Below are 15,500 nucleotides of genomic sequence, written 5' to 3' on the forward strand. Positions count from 1 at the left end.
AACCCCGTGTTGTTTCTGAATATTACTCTTGCTGGCAACGTTTCAGGGAACTTCAGAAAAGCAAATAAGGTATAAGGTTACTGACAATCTGTAAAACCAAGGGCAGAAAATTTGCTTACGCAGCCTATAAAAGGACAGACTGTTCCCTCGGCGGCTGATGCTTCTACTGTGTCCAGACTGGATCGATCGGTTGTAAAACATCCATGCGGGGACCTAGGAACACTGCTGAAAAACTTTGCTATCAAGGAGTATCAAATAAAGAACGAGGCGAAACTTTTGCTTCCTTTATTGCCCATTTTCTTTCCATTAATTTGAATTTGTAATGGACACTGTACACCAGGAGAATTATGCAGTCTATGCTTCCTTTAGTAATTTGGTTTCTGATGATGAGAGTCCTTTGGTCAGTGCCCTCATTGCAGGATGTTTCTGAATATGTTTAATAAACGTGCCGTTTACTGCAGGTTGAAACATGATGGTGAAGCTGCTTTGACACGTAGAAAAAGAGAATTCATAGGTCTTGTGTCCATCTGTCAAGACTACTTTGCAAATTTGTGTTGGCTATGCCTTTTCAGCATGTGGTTTTCAGATATCCAGGCTGTACCAGGAAACACTGATACTTATTTTGAAAACTTGTGGCACAGAGACACAGAAGTGGCTTTTCCATAGGGAAAAGATATCAGCAAATTCAAAAGTAAGTCGCGTAGGAAGTAGAGCATGAAGAGTGTGGTCCCTGTGCTGAAAGAGGTTCTTCTCATTCCTTTCCCTGGAAAGAATGGGGAATAGAAAGACAAAAGTCTGTTTAGCCCTCCTACGACATAGCTTCACTTATGACTTTTGTGGTTGCCTTCCAATCTATATAAACTCTGCAATGACTTTTCTATAGCCTTAATTTTTAGCAAAACCTTCCTGGGAAGCACATAAAGGAAAGTTGTCCTCAGGCTAACAATCGTTTTTAGTGTGCTTCTCAAAAGAGTTGATTGGTGGTCATCTCGTCAAAGATCACATAATTTGCTCTGTTGTACAGGGCATGTACACTCTTAAAAATCTGTTATACCAAAATTAGCTTTTAATTTAATTCCCAAGTATTCTGTGTGATTTCACTGCTGAGAGTAAATGGTGTTTACGTAGGAAGTAAATGTCACTGCAGACGCACTCTACTTGGGACTGTAGAAATGGTCTGTTAGCGTGTAAAATATACCATGTATCAGTGGTTTTACTCCAATTAATTTCAATTACAGACATAAGACTTGGAGAAAGTTGGCAAATCGCTTCTTGTATAGCATGTGTTGCCATAGGTATAGATAGAAATACTACTGCAAAGCTAAATTAATTTAGAAAATGAGCGTTAGTTGGGAAATCTCTGTTCAGACACATGTCCTAGTAGCATGGCAATTTTTGTTGTCTTGCCTACATCTTTGGTTATCAGACACCTCAAACTGGATGTCTTGAAAATTAGATATTTTCAAATGAGATCAAGTGAAATGCAGTTCAGTCTACTGCACTGGATAGCTTGAAAATGGTGTGTAAAAATTCAGTGTAGTTGTAATTGTTGCAAAGTGTTTTGTGGCTATGGAGGAGAAGTACTTCCCCATTGTAAATTTGGGGTGGTTTTGGTGATGAAAGTGTAGTGAAGTAATAGAACTGAAGAGTGTTACCTTCCTGTTATCCAAGAGGAAATGAGCTGGACGTCAGCTGGTTGGTTCACTTCTGATACTCATCAGATGCAGAAAATGCTGAATAACCCATGAGATTTTGGTAATTGTGCAGCAGTGTCAGTTGTCAGTGTTGGCACCAAAGTGGTGCTTTTTGGAAAGGGAGCCTAGGTGAGATTATCTAGCACCGGGTCCAATCACATCTTGAAAAACTTCCAGTGGTGGGGACTCTACCGTGTCCCTGGGGAGGTTGTTCCAGTGATTGATCTCACAGTAAAAAAATTTCTTTCTTATATCAAGATGAAACCTCTCCTGGTGAAACTTGTACCTGTTGCCCCTTGTCTTCTCCATGTGGCTCCTTGTGAAGAAAGAGCCTCCATCTTCTTTGTAGCTGCCCTTTAAGTACTGGAATACTGTGATGAGGTTCTCCTGAGCCTTCTCTTCTTCAGGGAGAAGAGACCTAACTCCTTCAGTCTTTCTTCATGGGGCAGGTTCTCCAGGCTTTTGATCCTCTTTGTGGCCCTCCTTTGGACCCTCTGCAGTCTGTTCACCTCCTTTCTGAATTGTAGGGACCAGAACCGGACACAGTACTCCAGGTGTAGCCTGTTAAGCGCCGAGTAGAATGGGATGATCATGTCTCTCTCTCTACAAGTAATGCCCCTGCGGATGCAGCCCAAGATCTGATTTACCTTCATTGCTGCAGCGGCACTCTAACTCATATTCGGTTTATCGTCCACCAGGACCCCCAGTCCCTTTAGGCAAGGGTGCTCCTCAGTCACAGCGATCCCAGCCTGTACGGGGCTCTTTGGTTATGCCATCCCAGGTGCCGGACCTTGCACTCGTCTTTGTGAAACTTCATACAGTTCTTGCTAGGGAACCGTCAGAAACCTCAGCAGTCTCTGGGAGAAATCATCATGTCATTGCTCTGAATATCTCTGCCCTTGGTATCAAACTAGTTTTAGAAAGTTGGTAATTCTATATCAGACGAAGTTGTCCTGATTGCCTGTTTAAAAAAAAAATAATAATCAAATCAAATACTCTTTGCAAGTATACCTTGTTGAAAAACAGAAAGATAGAGTTACGCTGCGGGGAGTGGTCCAGCCCACCAAACCTTCTGCCTTTAGGCATAATCCTGAGTTACTGCTGTCAGTTTACTGTGTACTGTTCCTTTATTCTTTTCTCATTCAAGCTGTTTGCAATAAATAATATAATTTATTGAGATGCATTGCATGTTTGGAATGGTTAATTAGGAAATCAATAATTTTGGAATATTGGCTGTATATTTTTTTTTTATTTGAAAAATTTACTGTCTGTTATGAATTGCTGTTATGAATATGAGTATGAATTGCTCATGACTGAAGTTTATAGCTTTTTTTGCTGTATTACTTGCTTCTCACCAATTCGTTGGTGGTTCTTTCATCTTTAGCCATTGTTAGCTGATAATTTTAGCCAACCAAAGAAACTCTGTACTGGTTCAGGTCAAGGGTCTGTGTGTCCCATACATGTCCCCTGGTGTCACGCAGAGCACCGTTGAGCAGCTTTCCCTGGGAAGCCTTTGGGCAGTGGTGGATGCTGGAGGGTCTGTGTCCCTGTCTGGTTCCTCCCTCCCCATTTTCATTCTTTGTCTTCCTAGCACAACCTCCCTGGGTTTCATCCATTACCCCTGACATCCACACCCTTCCCAAGGACCATCCTTTTTTCCAAGGATGCCCAAGGACAAATATGAGCAGAGATTCTTCTCTCCCACGCTTCATTGCTTTTACAGCGTCCCGTTGCTGCATTTTTATGTCCCTCTGCTTCGTCCAGCCGTTCAGAGCAGCGGTGCTGCTCCCAGCTCTGCCGCTCCGGCTCTGCCTCTCCATTCAAACCTATAAATCAGTCTCTCGATGCGATTTGTCTTCTGCAACACGTGCAAGGCTTGAGCGTTCTTTCTGTCCAGATAGGACAAAAAGCAGTTATGTATACTGCTCTTCGTGTTTGGGGTTTGGTTGGTTGGTTTTGTTTTTGTTTTTTAAATGCGAGAGTTTCTGCATTGTATTGTGTAATAGGAGAAAGGACAGGTTTGGGGCTTGTAGAGGTTTTTGGGGTTTCTCTGGTTTAGCAGCAGGCATGCTGCTGCCCCTTGCTTCAGTGCTGGATGGCTGCACCCATGAAATGGATAGCAAAAGCCAAGCTCCTGGTGGAATCTTCACCTCGTGGGTGTTTTCAAGGTTGTTGTGGGTAGAGTTTAGTATTTTGTGCATGTCACTCTTATTAACTGTTACTCGGAATCGGCTTTTACGCTCTCATGTCCTCTGCCCTTCCCTGCCCTCTTCCCAGCGTTACCACTTTGTGAGCCGGCCTGGGCTGCGTCCCAGTGAGTGGGACAGGGTGGACCCTGTGTACCCCCTTCAGAAATCTCATGTACATTTAACAAAAAGCAGTCCAGGCTGCTGTCACTTCTGGGTTTGTGTGGCAAGACAGACCGATGCTACCATTAGGACGAGCTTCAGAAGGATTTAGTGTTTTTTCTTTCCTTTTTTCCTATTGCAATTTGCAATATCTCTTTAAAAATTCCCTTGTTGATTCAGGTTTTTTTGGTGTAATCACCGACTGTATTTTCCTGACTCTGTGGGAGGGCAGAGCTGTAGGTGGCTGTGCAGACCATAACTTCTATTTTTTTTAACTTCCTTTCACGTACAGCTCTGAACCACAGTATGGCATTTCAGTGGGGGGTTTGGTGCTCAATATCTCTTTGTTGGGAAAGGTCAGTCACAAGGATGTGCTGGCACCGATGCAGGGACTGGCTGTGCCAGGGTGTCGGACGCACTCCTATTCGAATTCCAGACGATCCCTTCTTGTGAAAAAATGTAATTGTTATGGTTTAAAGTGGCAAGGAAGTAGTCTATTTCTGTATTGAGTGTTTATCAGAATTTCATGGGTGTTTGGGGTTTTCCTATCTGTGGCTGCTGGGGCACACAGCTAGCCAGAAGATAATGCAGGTATATACATTGGCGTCTGAAAGCCTCTAACATGGACGTAGGTGAATGTTGAACTTCTTTCCCCAACACATAATTTTTCAAGATATTGATGCGATTGTAACAACAGTTGCTAAGTTTCTCCCACAAAAAAAAAATCAGTCAAATAATAAGTGAACGTTATTCACCAATGGTTCAGACAATGTTATAGCACTTTCAGCAACTTCACAACCACATCCAGCAAGTCCTTCCCGCATCCGCTGTCATGTTGTTAGAGAAACACCCGATCCACGTATTGCTGCTTAGTGAGCTCTGAAAGAAAGAACAATCAGTTTGGGTAATAAAAACGACATACAAAAGACAGAAGCTGTGATTTATTTTGGGAGATTGAGTAGAGTGGCAAGCAGCACTTTAAAGGTCACTTGTCTCAAATAAACCTTATCTCTCTCTCAAATTTAAAGAGATATTGCAGTGTTTCCTTGCATCTAACCTGCGTTAAATGTCTTTTACAAGAACATATTGCAGAGTCCAGCAGGAGCATCATACATGCCCATGTGCTGTATAGGTGATGGAAATGAATGGGAGTGCTGGCAGGAGGAATGAAGATCAGTTGTAAGTGATTAATGGGTTGATTAGAAATACTCCTTTGGGAAGGCTGGTGGTGTTCTGAGCTGCTCTTCAGTGTGTATTTGTGAAAATGGCATGCAAAGTACACAGACAACTTTTTTATTTCGAGAGCCATGTCTTGCTCCAGCAGTACTTCTCAACCTAGATATATAGAACAGCCTTCATCACAAGAACCTCAAAATTTAAACTGATTTAGGGAAGAAAAACTGTATGTGGCAGTGCGTGCCTGTGTGCGTCACTGTCTTTGAGCCAGAATGGGCTTCAGTAGCACCAGTTTTTGGCTGAGAGCAGGCATCTGCCCTTGTTCTCCTGGGAAATCCCGCAGAATCGGTTCTGCTCTTGGTCCTGCTCATTCTCTTCCTGGAGCCATTTTGAAAGTTTGAAAATCATTATGAATCTGGATACCAGGGAGCTTAAATTAGATTTCCTTATGTCTGTATTATCACAGTCAGTGTGGGACTTGCTCATGGACGGAAAGAAATCTGATGGAAGCTGAACTCAGAGCCGGTTGTCAGAACGGGGAGGTTGTAAAGATGGGGACAGGCTGAGGAGTTTGCAGCAAAACTGTGGTCTTGTTAAGCTAGGGATAATGAAGCTATATGGGTTGATTTGTTCCGTAATGTGCTAAAACTCCTGGACTTTCCAGCTACGCTGACCTCCAGTGTGTATCAGTGACTGCCAGCAGCCCTGCCTAGTAATTTGCTAGCAAGTACTGGGATGCTGCTGAATGTCATCCTCCCTGGCAAATGATGCACTGACCTTGCTCGTGCCTGTCTTTGTATCTTTTTGCGTGGATGATAGCACTGCGGCGTGTTTGCAGAGGAGCCGGCTGACGTGTGAAACTCCAGGGAGCAGAGGAGCAGTGTCACCCTGCGGCACAGGCTGCTCCGGCCGCCCCGGCTGCTGCTCGCTGCCGCTGTAACGGAGGCAGCAGATGGGGAAAGCCGGGGAAACAACCTCCATCAGCACCGTGGTCGGCATCGTTGAAGTACCGGTGGTTTAACTAATGTCCAAATTGCTGCAGGCTTCAAGGAAGATAATGTAACATTTTCTGCCTCATGTCCATTAGTAGATGGATAGTGCTTTTCTGTACGTGGCACAAAAACGTGTGCTGTAGAAGCATTCATTTGGATTTTAAAAGTAAGGAGCTAGTGCTCCAGACCAGAATTAAATCTCAACTTTCCTGCCTCGCTTTTATACTTTGTTGTTGTTGAAGAGGTCATGTCTCAGTGTACGTCAGCTCTTGCCGCGTGTGCTGACAGATAGCCAGCGTACCTTTTGGCCACTGGATTGAATTTTGTCAGCTGAGTGGTTTGACCTTTCTGCTGTTCTCAAATCCTGAAAATAGATTTTTCAGTCTGTAAAACTTTTTGGTGGCTAAACATAGGCTTCAAAGTGTTGTATTTCCTTTGTATTTGGATCAAGTTCACTATTTTATACCTGCTGCTTGGAGGGGGTTTTTTATGGGAGTTGGAGAGTTTAGCAGTCTTTTGCTTTTCAAACTTTCTCCTTTTCCAAACGCATGTGAACATAGATATTAATTTACAGGCTGGATATTTTATACTTTCTTTTTGTAAGTGGAATATAAACAAAACTAGAATAATGTAAATATTAGGCTAGTGAATTGTAGTCTTTCATTTCCCAGAGTTACTTTGCACGTAACGATCTGCGCTGGTTTTTGGAGCCCGTAGGATGGTCTGGTTCCAGTAGCGATTGCCAACGAGAACGTCACTGGGAATTACAGATGACACAACATCCCCCATATTCCTCATAACAATTTTGATAATCAAAATTACGTTACGTGTTTCAGAGGTGCTCTCAAGTTTGGTTTTGTTTTTTTTTTCTGGGGGTGGGGAAGGTTTGGAGAGGCCTACAGTGCTGCTTATGGTTTCAGAAAATATGTGAACAAGTATTTGGTAAAGCGCTTGCCTTGTGTGCTCCTCAAAAAAAGGACATAAAAACGTGATTCAAATGAAGGTCTGGTTTCCATTTCTCATAAGTTTAGTCAGTATTTATAAAGTTGATATTGGATCTACAACAATTGTACAATACTGTCTTTTAATTTGTAGGACTGAATATCTAGTGCCTGACACGACTGTGTGGAATTTTTTGTTTTACAGAAGAAACTTTTTCATTTTGATCATGATACTGGATGCTGTCAGAGTAGTTTTGGCCTTTTTTTTTTCCTGTATCAGAACACTTTTTTTTAAAGGAATAGTATATAATTTTATCATTTATAAATGGTAAAAGTCTATACATTTTATCGTGTAATCTGATTCTGTGATATAATGTTCTGTCCATATAGTTGAGCATAAATTTAAAAAATACTAGAAATATATGTGGCAGAAAATAAATGAGCAGCTGAATTAAAGGACTGGTTATTTTATAGTATTCCATGTGGCTTTGGTTCTTCAAAAGCCTACACTCTTTTCAATAGAAAGAACATGTTTGTGGGCTTCAGTCATGCACTAAAATGTATATATCTATATGTAGAGATATTTGTTCATTTACAGATCGATTTATAGGATAGAAGTACCATTGTACATACATGAACCAACAATGCCTAATATTCTTGTACATACATGTACCAACAATGCCTAATATTCTTTCTGCGTCCTCATTTTCTTAAAGAAAATCCAAAGCATTTTATGGACCAAAACTTTTGTTTAGATTACATTACTTTTTGTTCTGTATTGATGTTTTCTAAAGGTTATTTTTGAACTAAGACATGAATTGAATTTAAAAACAGGAATCCTGCTTCATATTGGATTGCAACATAAGCTAATGTTTAAGACTGTGGGCTATTTGGCCGGCATCATCTATTTGTCATCTTATGTGCTCGTAATCCTGTTGGTGCAGATCAGTTACCTGTAAAGAGGCTAGACCTTTGTTTCATAGAAAGGTGCATAGTTTTCTATCAGTCGTATAAAATCTGAACGTGATTGGGCAAGCTTAGTCTAAATTAGCTTTTTCTCAAAATGTACGTCAAGTTACAGGTGGGTATTCAAATGTGTAACAAAAGTTTTATGAATAACTTTGTCTTCACATCAGACTTACACATCTTCTTTTCCTTTCTTTTTCCTGCCTGTCCCCAAATCCGTTTTATTTACAGCTTCCAGCTGATCTTACCAAGATGCATCTTACCGACAATCCTCACCCTCAGGTGACTCATGTCCCTTCAAGCCAGTCGGGATGTAGCATTGCCAGTGATTCTGGGAGCAGCAGCCTATCCGATATTTATCAGGTAAAATTGCATTTGTTTCTTCTTTTTCCTTCCCTGATGGTAAATATTCTGCAATCAAAATCAGCAGCCCTTTATCCAAGACTTGATGCTTCTGCACATCCCTGTGTTGCTGCTGTGACTTGCCACCTCCACAGCCACATAGAAGTGAAACAAACTTATTGTAAACCTCTTTTTTGTTGCTTTTCACACCTTTATATTCCAACAAGTGTGCCGCGGCTTTTAAAATTCACATTTGATGATGTATGGGATCATTTTCCTTCTTTCTGAAATGGAACAAATTTCATGAAATCATTCTTGTGTTTCAAATACCTTCCTCGATTATTTGTATTAATTGTTATTAACAGATGTTCTGTTCTGCAAACAAAAGCATGGTAATAAACACACTCTCTGCACTAATTGATTGTGGAAATTCTAGCATTGCTTGCTGAGAATAGAAGTTGTCTGAAATGTAGAGATAGCTTTCATTTGTTTACAGCTAATAGACTTTATAAGTTACCTGTCTTGTGTCAAATTGCAGAGCTAGTTTCCTGGGGTTTTTTGTTCCGATTGATGAGGGCACTCATCTTGGGTTTGTCTTGATTGGTAATTTCACGGCTTTTCCACTTCCAAGTTGCAATCTGGCTGCAATGCTGAGCGCATAGCAGCTGTTGAGCACGATGTAGGTGTAACTCGATTTTTAGACACCTGCTCCCTTTCCTCAGGTACTGTCCGGGTACTATTGCTATACTGGAAACAGATTAGTGATATATCTGTTTACAGCAAAGTATTGCTAGGTAGCTTTAAAAATAAGGCATTAAAAGCAAAAATCCTTTTAGAACATTAAGTGTGTCTATGTGTTTTTGTCCTATTTAATCTATTACCTTACTACTTCTTCAGATTTGCTTGCTGCCAGCTAGGTCAGGAGTAGCTTGCATCCCTGAGAGTCTTTTCAAAATGCTCTGTGGATTCTCTGATTTCTGAGAGGCAGTGCTGGAAGATGTTGTTCTGTAGCTTGATTTTTTTTTTTTTTTTTTTTAATCTTCTGGGTCAACAGAATTGATTTAATTAGTCAGTGTCACCAGAACTAGTCTGCGTATTGTACCTTAACATCTCCTATATTAGGATGCTGCTGGACAGTTTTCCTGACCATCGTCTGCCTGCCTGCCTACCTGAGTAGTTTGGAGAGGTTACTCTAGGTGAAAAGCAGTTAAAATATATTATTGATAACAAAAATATCATTCTGGTAATGAGGGAATACTCTATCATGTGTGGTTAATTGCATTTGAAATTACTTATGTCTACTCTTCAGAAAATGCCAAAAGAGCATAATTGCTAAACAAATAAGAATTATATTAATAAAAGAAATAATGGAGTAGCACATTTATATGCACTGCAGCAAATAAACAGTGGTGAAATGTATTTTTGTACCCTAAGGAATTATTAATATGAAAATGACTGCAAATTTTCTATTAATTTTGAGGAGTGAGGACCTTTCAGGTAGGAATCTCCTTTTTGGTGATGTTAGCCTGTCTGTGTTTGCATCCTACAGGGAACATGGACATCTGTAAATTTTGCTGAGAATTTCTGGCCAGCCAGGGTGATGTCTGAGGCAGGTTACCACTGTAGACACATGTGAGATCTTCAAAGATACTATTACAGCAACGTATGATCATAGCTACAGTGTCATTAATCCTGAAAGGCAGCATTGGAGAATCAAGCATTTGATAAACTGTGGGTGAAGATAAGATGTGCAACAAGCATGTCATGAGGAGGGAAAAAAAAAAAAACCAGCGACCCACTGTTTGTTGGTTTTTTTTTTCCCCCCTCTCCCTTCTTATTTTTTTAGTGAATTTTTCGTATCTTGTTCTCATATGCATAATGTGCAAATAGTAACCTGTTACAAGATGCTGGGTATTTTATGGGCTTTATTGCAGTAGCTGAAACAGTTAGTTTTGGAGAAGTCTCTTGCTGTTTGTCACACAGTTACAAGTGCATGGATAGATACCGTGTGATAATGTCATGGCACAGTATTTAACATAGCTTTATATTGCAGTGGCACATCAATATAGACATACTTTGAAATCGGAAAGAAAAAGAAAAGTGTTTCCCCCAGTATTCATGATGATATTACGAAGGCAGAGAGTCTCTTTGATATACAGTAAACCTAAATTTTCAGTATAATGTATTGGCTCAGTAGCTGAAAGCATTTTTGGTACATTAAAATACAGCTTTTCATAAAGTATTTGGAATATGATGCTTTGCGTTCGCGGTCAGCGTCATATCTGTTACATGCCAAACTCTCTAGGAGTGTCATTAGTGTCAGCAGAGGAAGAGCGTTTTTGAATAATTTTGATTCATGTAGCCTTGAAATGACCTTTTGAATTAATGGTATCTTAACATTAATTTTCACAGTAAGTAGTGCAAATGTAATTCCAGAATAGGAAAATATGATTAGAATAGTAGAACTGAAGAATGAAACAATTTTTTATTAAGATTTAGAAAGGGTTTCCGTTCATCTGTGTACAAGATATTCATCAGCAGTGTTGAAATAAGGTTTCATGTGTTCCAGCTACTTCTCAGTCCAGGATGTTAAACAGGAAATGATGAACATAAAGCTTAAGGTGAGATCAGCAGAAAAGGAGTCCTGCCTGTAAGCACTGCTGTGAACGTACTGTGTTAAACCCTCACCTAATGGCAGAAGCTCATGAAAATAATGTATAAAGATGTTTTTCTCCCTTCTGCTGTACCGTTACTGCTCCCTGTTGGAGCTTTCAGTCTTTATGTGGTAAAATGTCCAAAAGTATGTATTGCAGTGTCCAACTTGCTTGGAATACTGCAGAGCAGTTGTTTTTCTGTCAGACTGTAGACTTTTTTTTTTTTTTTAAAATCTAGGGGAAAAAAACCATTATTGCCTACATTTTTTTTAAAACAACTTCTTAAATTTGCTTGAAGTGGATTTTTTTACTTTTTTTTTTTTTTTTTTTTTTACTTTTTCATTCAGCCCATTTCTGACAATATGCTTGGTTTCAGAACGATGGTGTTTAGACAGAAGCAGGGGAAGCTGTGTGGTTATGCATACAGAAGTTGAAATGAGGGTTTATAACTTCTGCAAACGGCTGCTTTGACCTGTAATAGGTATCCTCAGGGAAAAATAATTCAATAGGTATTCCAGAGTGAAAACCTCTTTCTTTGCTGTTTCGTGGGTCAGGCTTTAAGGCGGCCAGCCATGGTAACACAGGTAATCCAGACCATATCTGGACCATCACGTAGGTGGGCAGGCTCTCACTTCTACTGTAAGGAATTAGTTGCCTGTATCAATAGCTTGCAATGCTGTTCTCTTACCAACGAATTTGCATTTTTTCTTATCTCTTCTGTCAGTGGTATGCTTAAAGTTTCTCTTCTTAAAAAATCTTTCATTTATCACTGTGGCAGTATATACTATTTGTGGGCAGCAACATTATTGCCCAGCAATAATTCCAGTTGTGGTTAAGGTTTTGATATTAAAATGGATTATCTATAAAATATGCATCAGGGAGTGGGTTTTTCTATCAATTCTGAAAAAAGACTTGGACATTTTTCCCCTGATAAGATTGACGTGAGGGGAGGGGGAAAAAAACCCCCTCGCTCTTAATACCAGGTTGCATCAGGCGTCATGAGTACTAAAAACCATTATCATATGGAGTTACTCCGGCACAGGAAATCTTTTACATGAGGCATATTTAATACTTCTTTTTTCTGTCAGGGTATGCTTCTGATACACATTGTAGCGGAATACGTATCATTATCACCAAAACTTTGCAAGGCTAGTTCTGACGTCTTTGGCTTCCAAAGCGTAGGCCAGCGTACAGGACATCTCCACGACCAACGTTTGGCAAGCATAGCTGAAACGTTAACTGGCAAAATTTGTAGTGCTGTATATAGAGTAATAATAGTATGATTTTAAAATAGCAAATAAAATGTTTTGACAGTAAACTGGTGTTAACTTTCCAGATGATCTACGTGACACACACCATCTGAGTCTGCTTTCTCAATAGCTGTTGTTGCCCTATAGACCCAATCCTGAAAATCCATACTGGTGTAAGCTTTGAGGATTGCAGCTTCTGGTTTCATTTTGTAAATTAGTAGTTCATAAATGTTTCCGTTAAGAATGATTTTGATATTTGATAATGGAAACAGCTGGGGCATCATGCTTGGGAAGAGCAGCTACTTCTGCAGACAGCTTTACGAGCAAAATCCTTCCTGTTCCTTCCAGCACTGCCTGACCTGCCAACGTTTTGTCAACCATCTGTGCGTAATCTTTGAAACACAGTTTGAGGACCATCTCTTATTTCATAGCTTGATCAAATTATACCTTATTTATCAAGAAAAGAGAAGGTTTGTTTATTGTCCTATGTAGGATATACAATGAAAATTTTAAAGAATCCCTTATCTCTAGCACCTATAGCTTCAGTTTTGTTATTTTAGCTTGAGGTTATCAAAGTGGGAATTAGTACTGTAGTCTGTCTTACTCTGGCTGGAAAAGTTGATATACATTGTGGCTATTTAGATGAAGAAATGCTAGAAAAGTCCTTGAATAAAATGCTGTACTGATCATGTGCTGCTGAGACTCTCCAAGCACAATTTGCACTTGGGCTTAATTCCAAAACTGTTAATGTGAGCTACATAAGCCAGTAAAGTGATGTAATATAAAACAGATTTAACCCTATATATATTGTTACCCTCCTCTGAAAGAAATATTTATGTTTAAATCAAAAACTTATGTTAAATGAAAAATTTATGTTAAAAAGCCTTACTTACTAGATTTGCTGGCTAGTTATTAAAATGAGGACAAGCTCAAAGGTCCAAGGTTATATCTAAAACCCAGTATTTTTCTGTCTAGCGAAAGAAGGAAATGCTGCTCATCTGTCAATGTGCTGGGGCTTGCATTAGCCGATCGACATGGAGCGTGTAGGAAGATGGAGGCAGCGCAGTCTGCTGCGATTAAATCACTTAAAACGAGTGTTGTTGGTTTTTATGAGGCAAAGAAGGCAGGGGACCAGCATGGCTGAGTAAGGACCTCGTGGTCACACTAAAGCGCAAGAAGGAAATGCATATAGTGGAACCAGGAACATGTATCCTGGGAGGAATATAGGGACACTGCCCGGACATGTGGGGTTGGGGTCAGGAAACGCAAGGCACAGCTGGAGCTGGATTTGGCAAGGGATGTGGAGAATAACAAGAAGGGCTTCAACAGGTACGTTGGTCAGAAAAAGAAGATTAAAGAAAATGTACTCCCCTCCCCCCTATAAATAAGACAGGGGAACCAGCGACATGGTGAAGGCTGAGGTACTCGACAATTTTTTTGCCTCAGTTTTCACTGGTAGTCACTCTTCTCGCATCTCTCAAGTCCCTGAACCTCAAGGCGGGGACTGGGGGAACGCATTCCTTCCCATGGTAGGATAAAATCAGGTTTGAGACCACCTGAGGAACCTGACCATACACAAGTCCATGGGACCCAACGAGATGCCCCCCAGGGTCCTGAGGGAGTTGGCTGATGTAGTTGCTAAGGCAATCTCTGTCTCTCTTGAAAAGTCCTGGCGGTCAGGTGAAGTCCCCGGTGACTGGAGAAAAGGGAATAAGGCTCCGGGGACACCTTACTGCAGCCTTTCAGTACTTTCAGGGGGCTTATAAGAAAGACTTTTTCCCAGGGCCTGTAGCGACAGGACAAGGGGCGATGGTTTTAAACTGAAAAAGGGTAGATTAAGCTTGGATGTAAGGAAGACTTTTTTTACCATCAGGGTGCTGGGACACTGGAACAGGTTGCCCAGAGAAGTTGTGGCTGCCCCAGCACTGGAAGTGTTCAAAGTCAGGTTGGACAGGACTCCATCCTTTCTTTGGGAGGTTTTGTGAACATGCAGGGTATTTGATGCATTAGTGTGTCATCAGTGTTTTTGTAAAATCTCAAGGATTTCTTTTCAGGTGAAAGTGAGTATTGTAAATGCGTTCATTTAAAAAAACAAACTCAATTTTCTGCAAGTCTCTATATAATTGCCTTATACTTCTCAGTGACACATCTTGTTGTTCAAATTTTTGAATTTGAACAGAAAAATGATTTGCATGCTGGTTTAAACTAAAAAAAAAAGTGATTGAGCAACTACTCTGTGGAAATTGAAAATTTGAAACTTTTTTCTTTTTTTTTTTTTTTTTTTTTGCCTTCCATCTGTTTGGAAAGTTATTTTCATGCGATTACATCATTTAAACTTTACATAAGGAATTATTGCAAATGATTCCTATGTGATTCTGCTTTTTGTTGCCAGTGTTGCATTCTCTTTCACTGTTGCTTCCTGTGTCTGCTCAGTGTGATGTCTGTATTGCCATCTATTGATGACAGTAGAAATGTGTCTACAGGCATTGGGTAACCAATGGTGTTACTGAATTATATTATTATTTCATTAATAATACAGGCTCTCAAATTGTGAAAAAAAAAAAACCAAAACATTTTGTTCGCATGAATTTGCAAGAAAGAGTAAATGCTATAAAATGAGAATCAGCCAATAGAGGAAAGAATAGTCATCCTTATCCCGCCCCCCCGCCAATTTATATACTCCACCTGGCATACTTGCTCTATGCCAGGATTAAAATCCCTGTTGGAATACCAAAATTAAAAATGAGATCAAATCCCTTTCATTTTAGCCGCTCAGCCTGCGTTGTTTTTTCCTGTGTCACATGGTTAATATTGATGGGTTTATATTGCCTGTAGTTCATTGGAGGTGGGGAGGGGTATAGGTAAAGACAGAGAACGAATGTCGCAGTATGTTAATTTTGTTTTCAGAACTTGTGATCGTAATGCCTGTAGCACGGTGTTGCTGCATGCCAATGGTATATATTTGTACCATCCTCTAACTGTAGATTTCAGTGTAACATGTTTTTCTCAGTGTTCAGAAAGGGAGCTAGGAAGCTATTACAATTTCTAGTTTGAATTGTTGGTCACAGAATTTCTTTTGTTGTATTAGCTACCAAAGATAAGACCATAAATCATTAAACTGAAGACACTGAACTCTG

General features: G+C 40.2%; 1 protein-coding gene across 4 annotated transcripts in view; it reads left to right on the plus strand.

The window, feature by feature from the left end:
* The window catches only part of RAPGEF6 (Rap guanine nucleotide exchange factor 6), a 138,498-nt gene that overhangs the window by 74,382 nt on the left and 48,616 nt on the right, over positions 1–15,500 (plus strand). For all 4 annotated transcript variants that reach the window (XM_075510124.1, XM_075510120.1, XM_075510122.1 and 1 more), the window contains exon 8: positions 8,349–8,480. In XM_075510124.1, the coding sequence (XP_075366239.1) occupies positions 8,349–8,480 (132 nt within the window). The remainder of the gene's footprint in view (positions 1–8,348; positions 8,481–15,500) is intronic.

Source organism: Mycteria americana, chromosome 8 (assembly GCF_035582795.1).
Source record: "Mycteria americana isolate JAX WOST 10 ecotype Jacksonville Zoo and Gardens chromosome 8, USCA_MyAme_1.0, whole genome shotgun sequence".
Classification (NCBI taxonomy): domain Eukaryota; kingdom Metazoa; phylum Chordata; class Aves; order Ciconiiformes; family Ciconiidae; genus Mycteria; species Mycteria americana.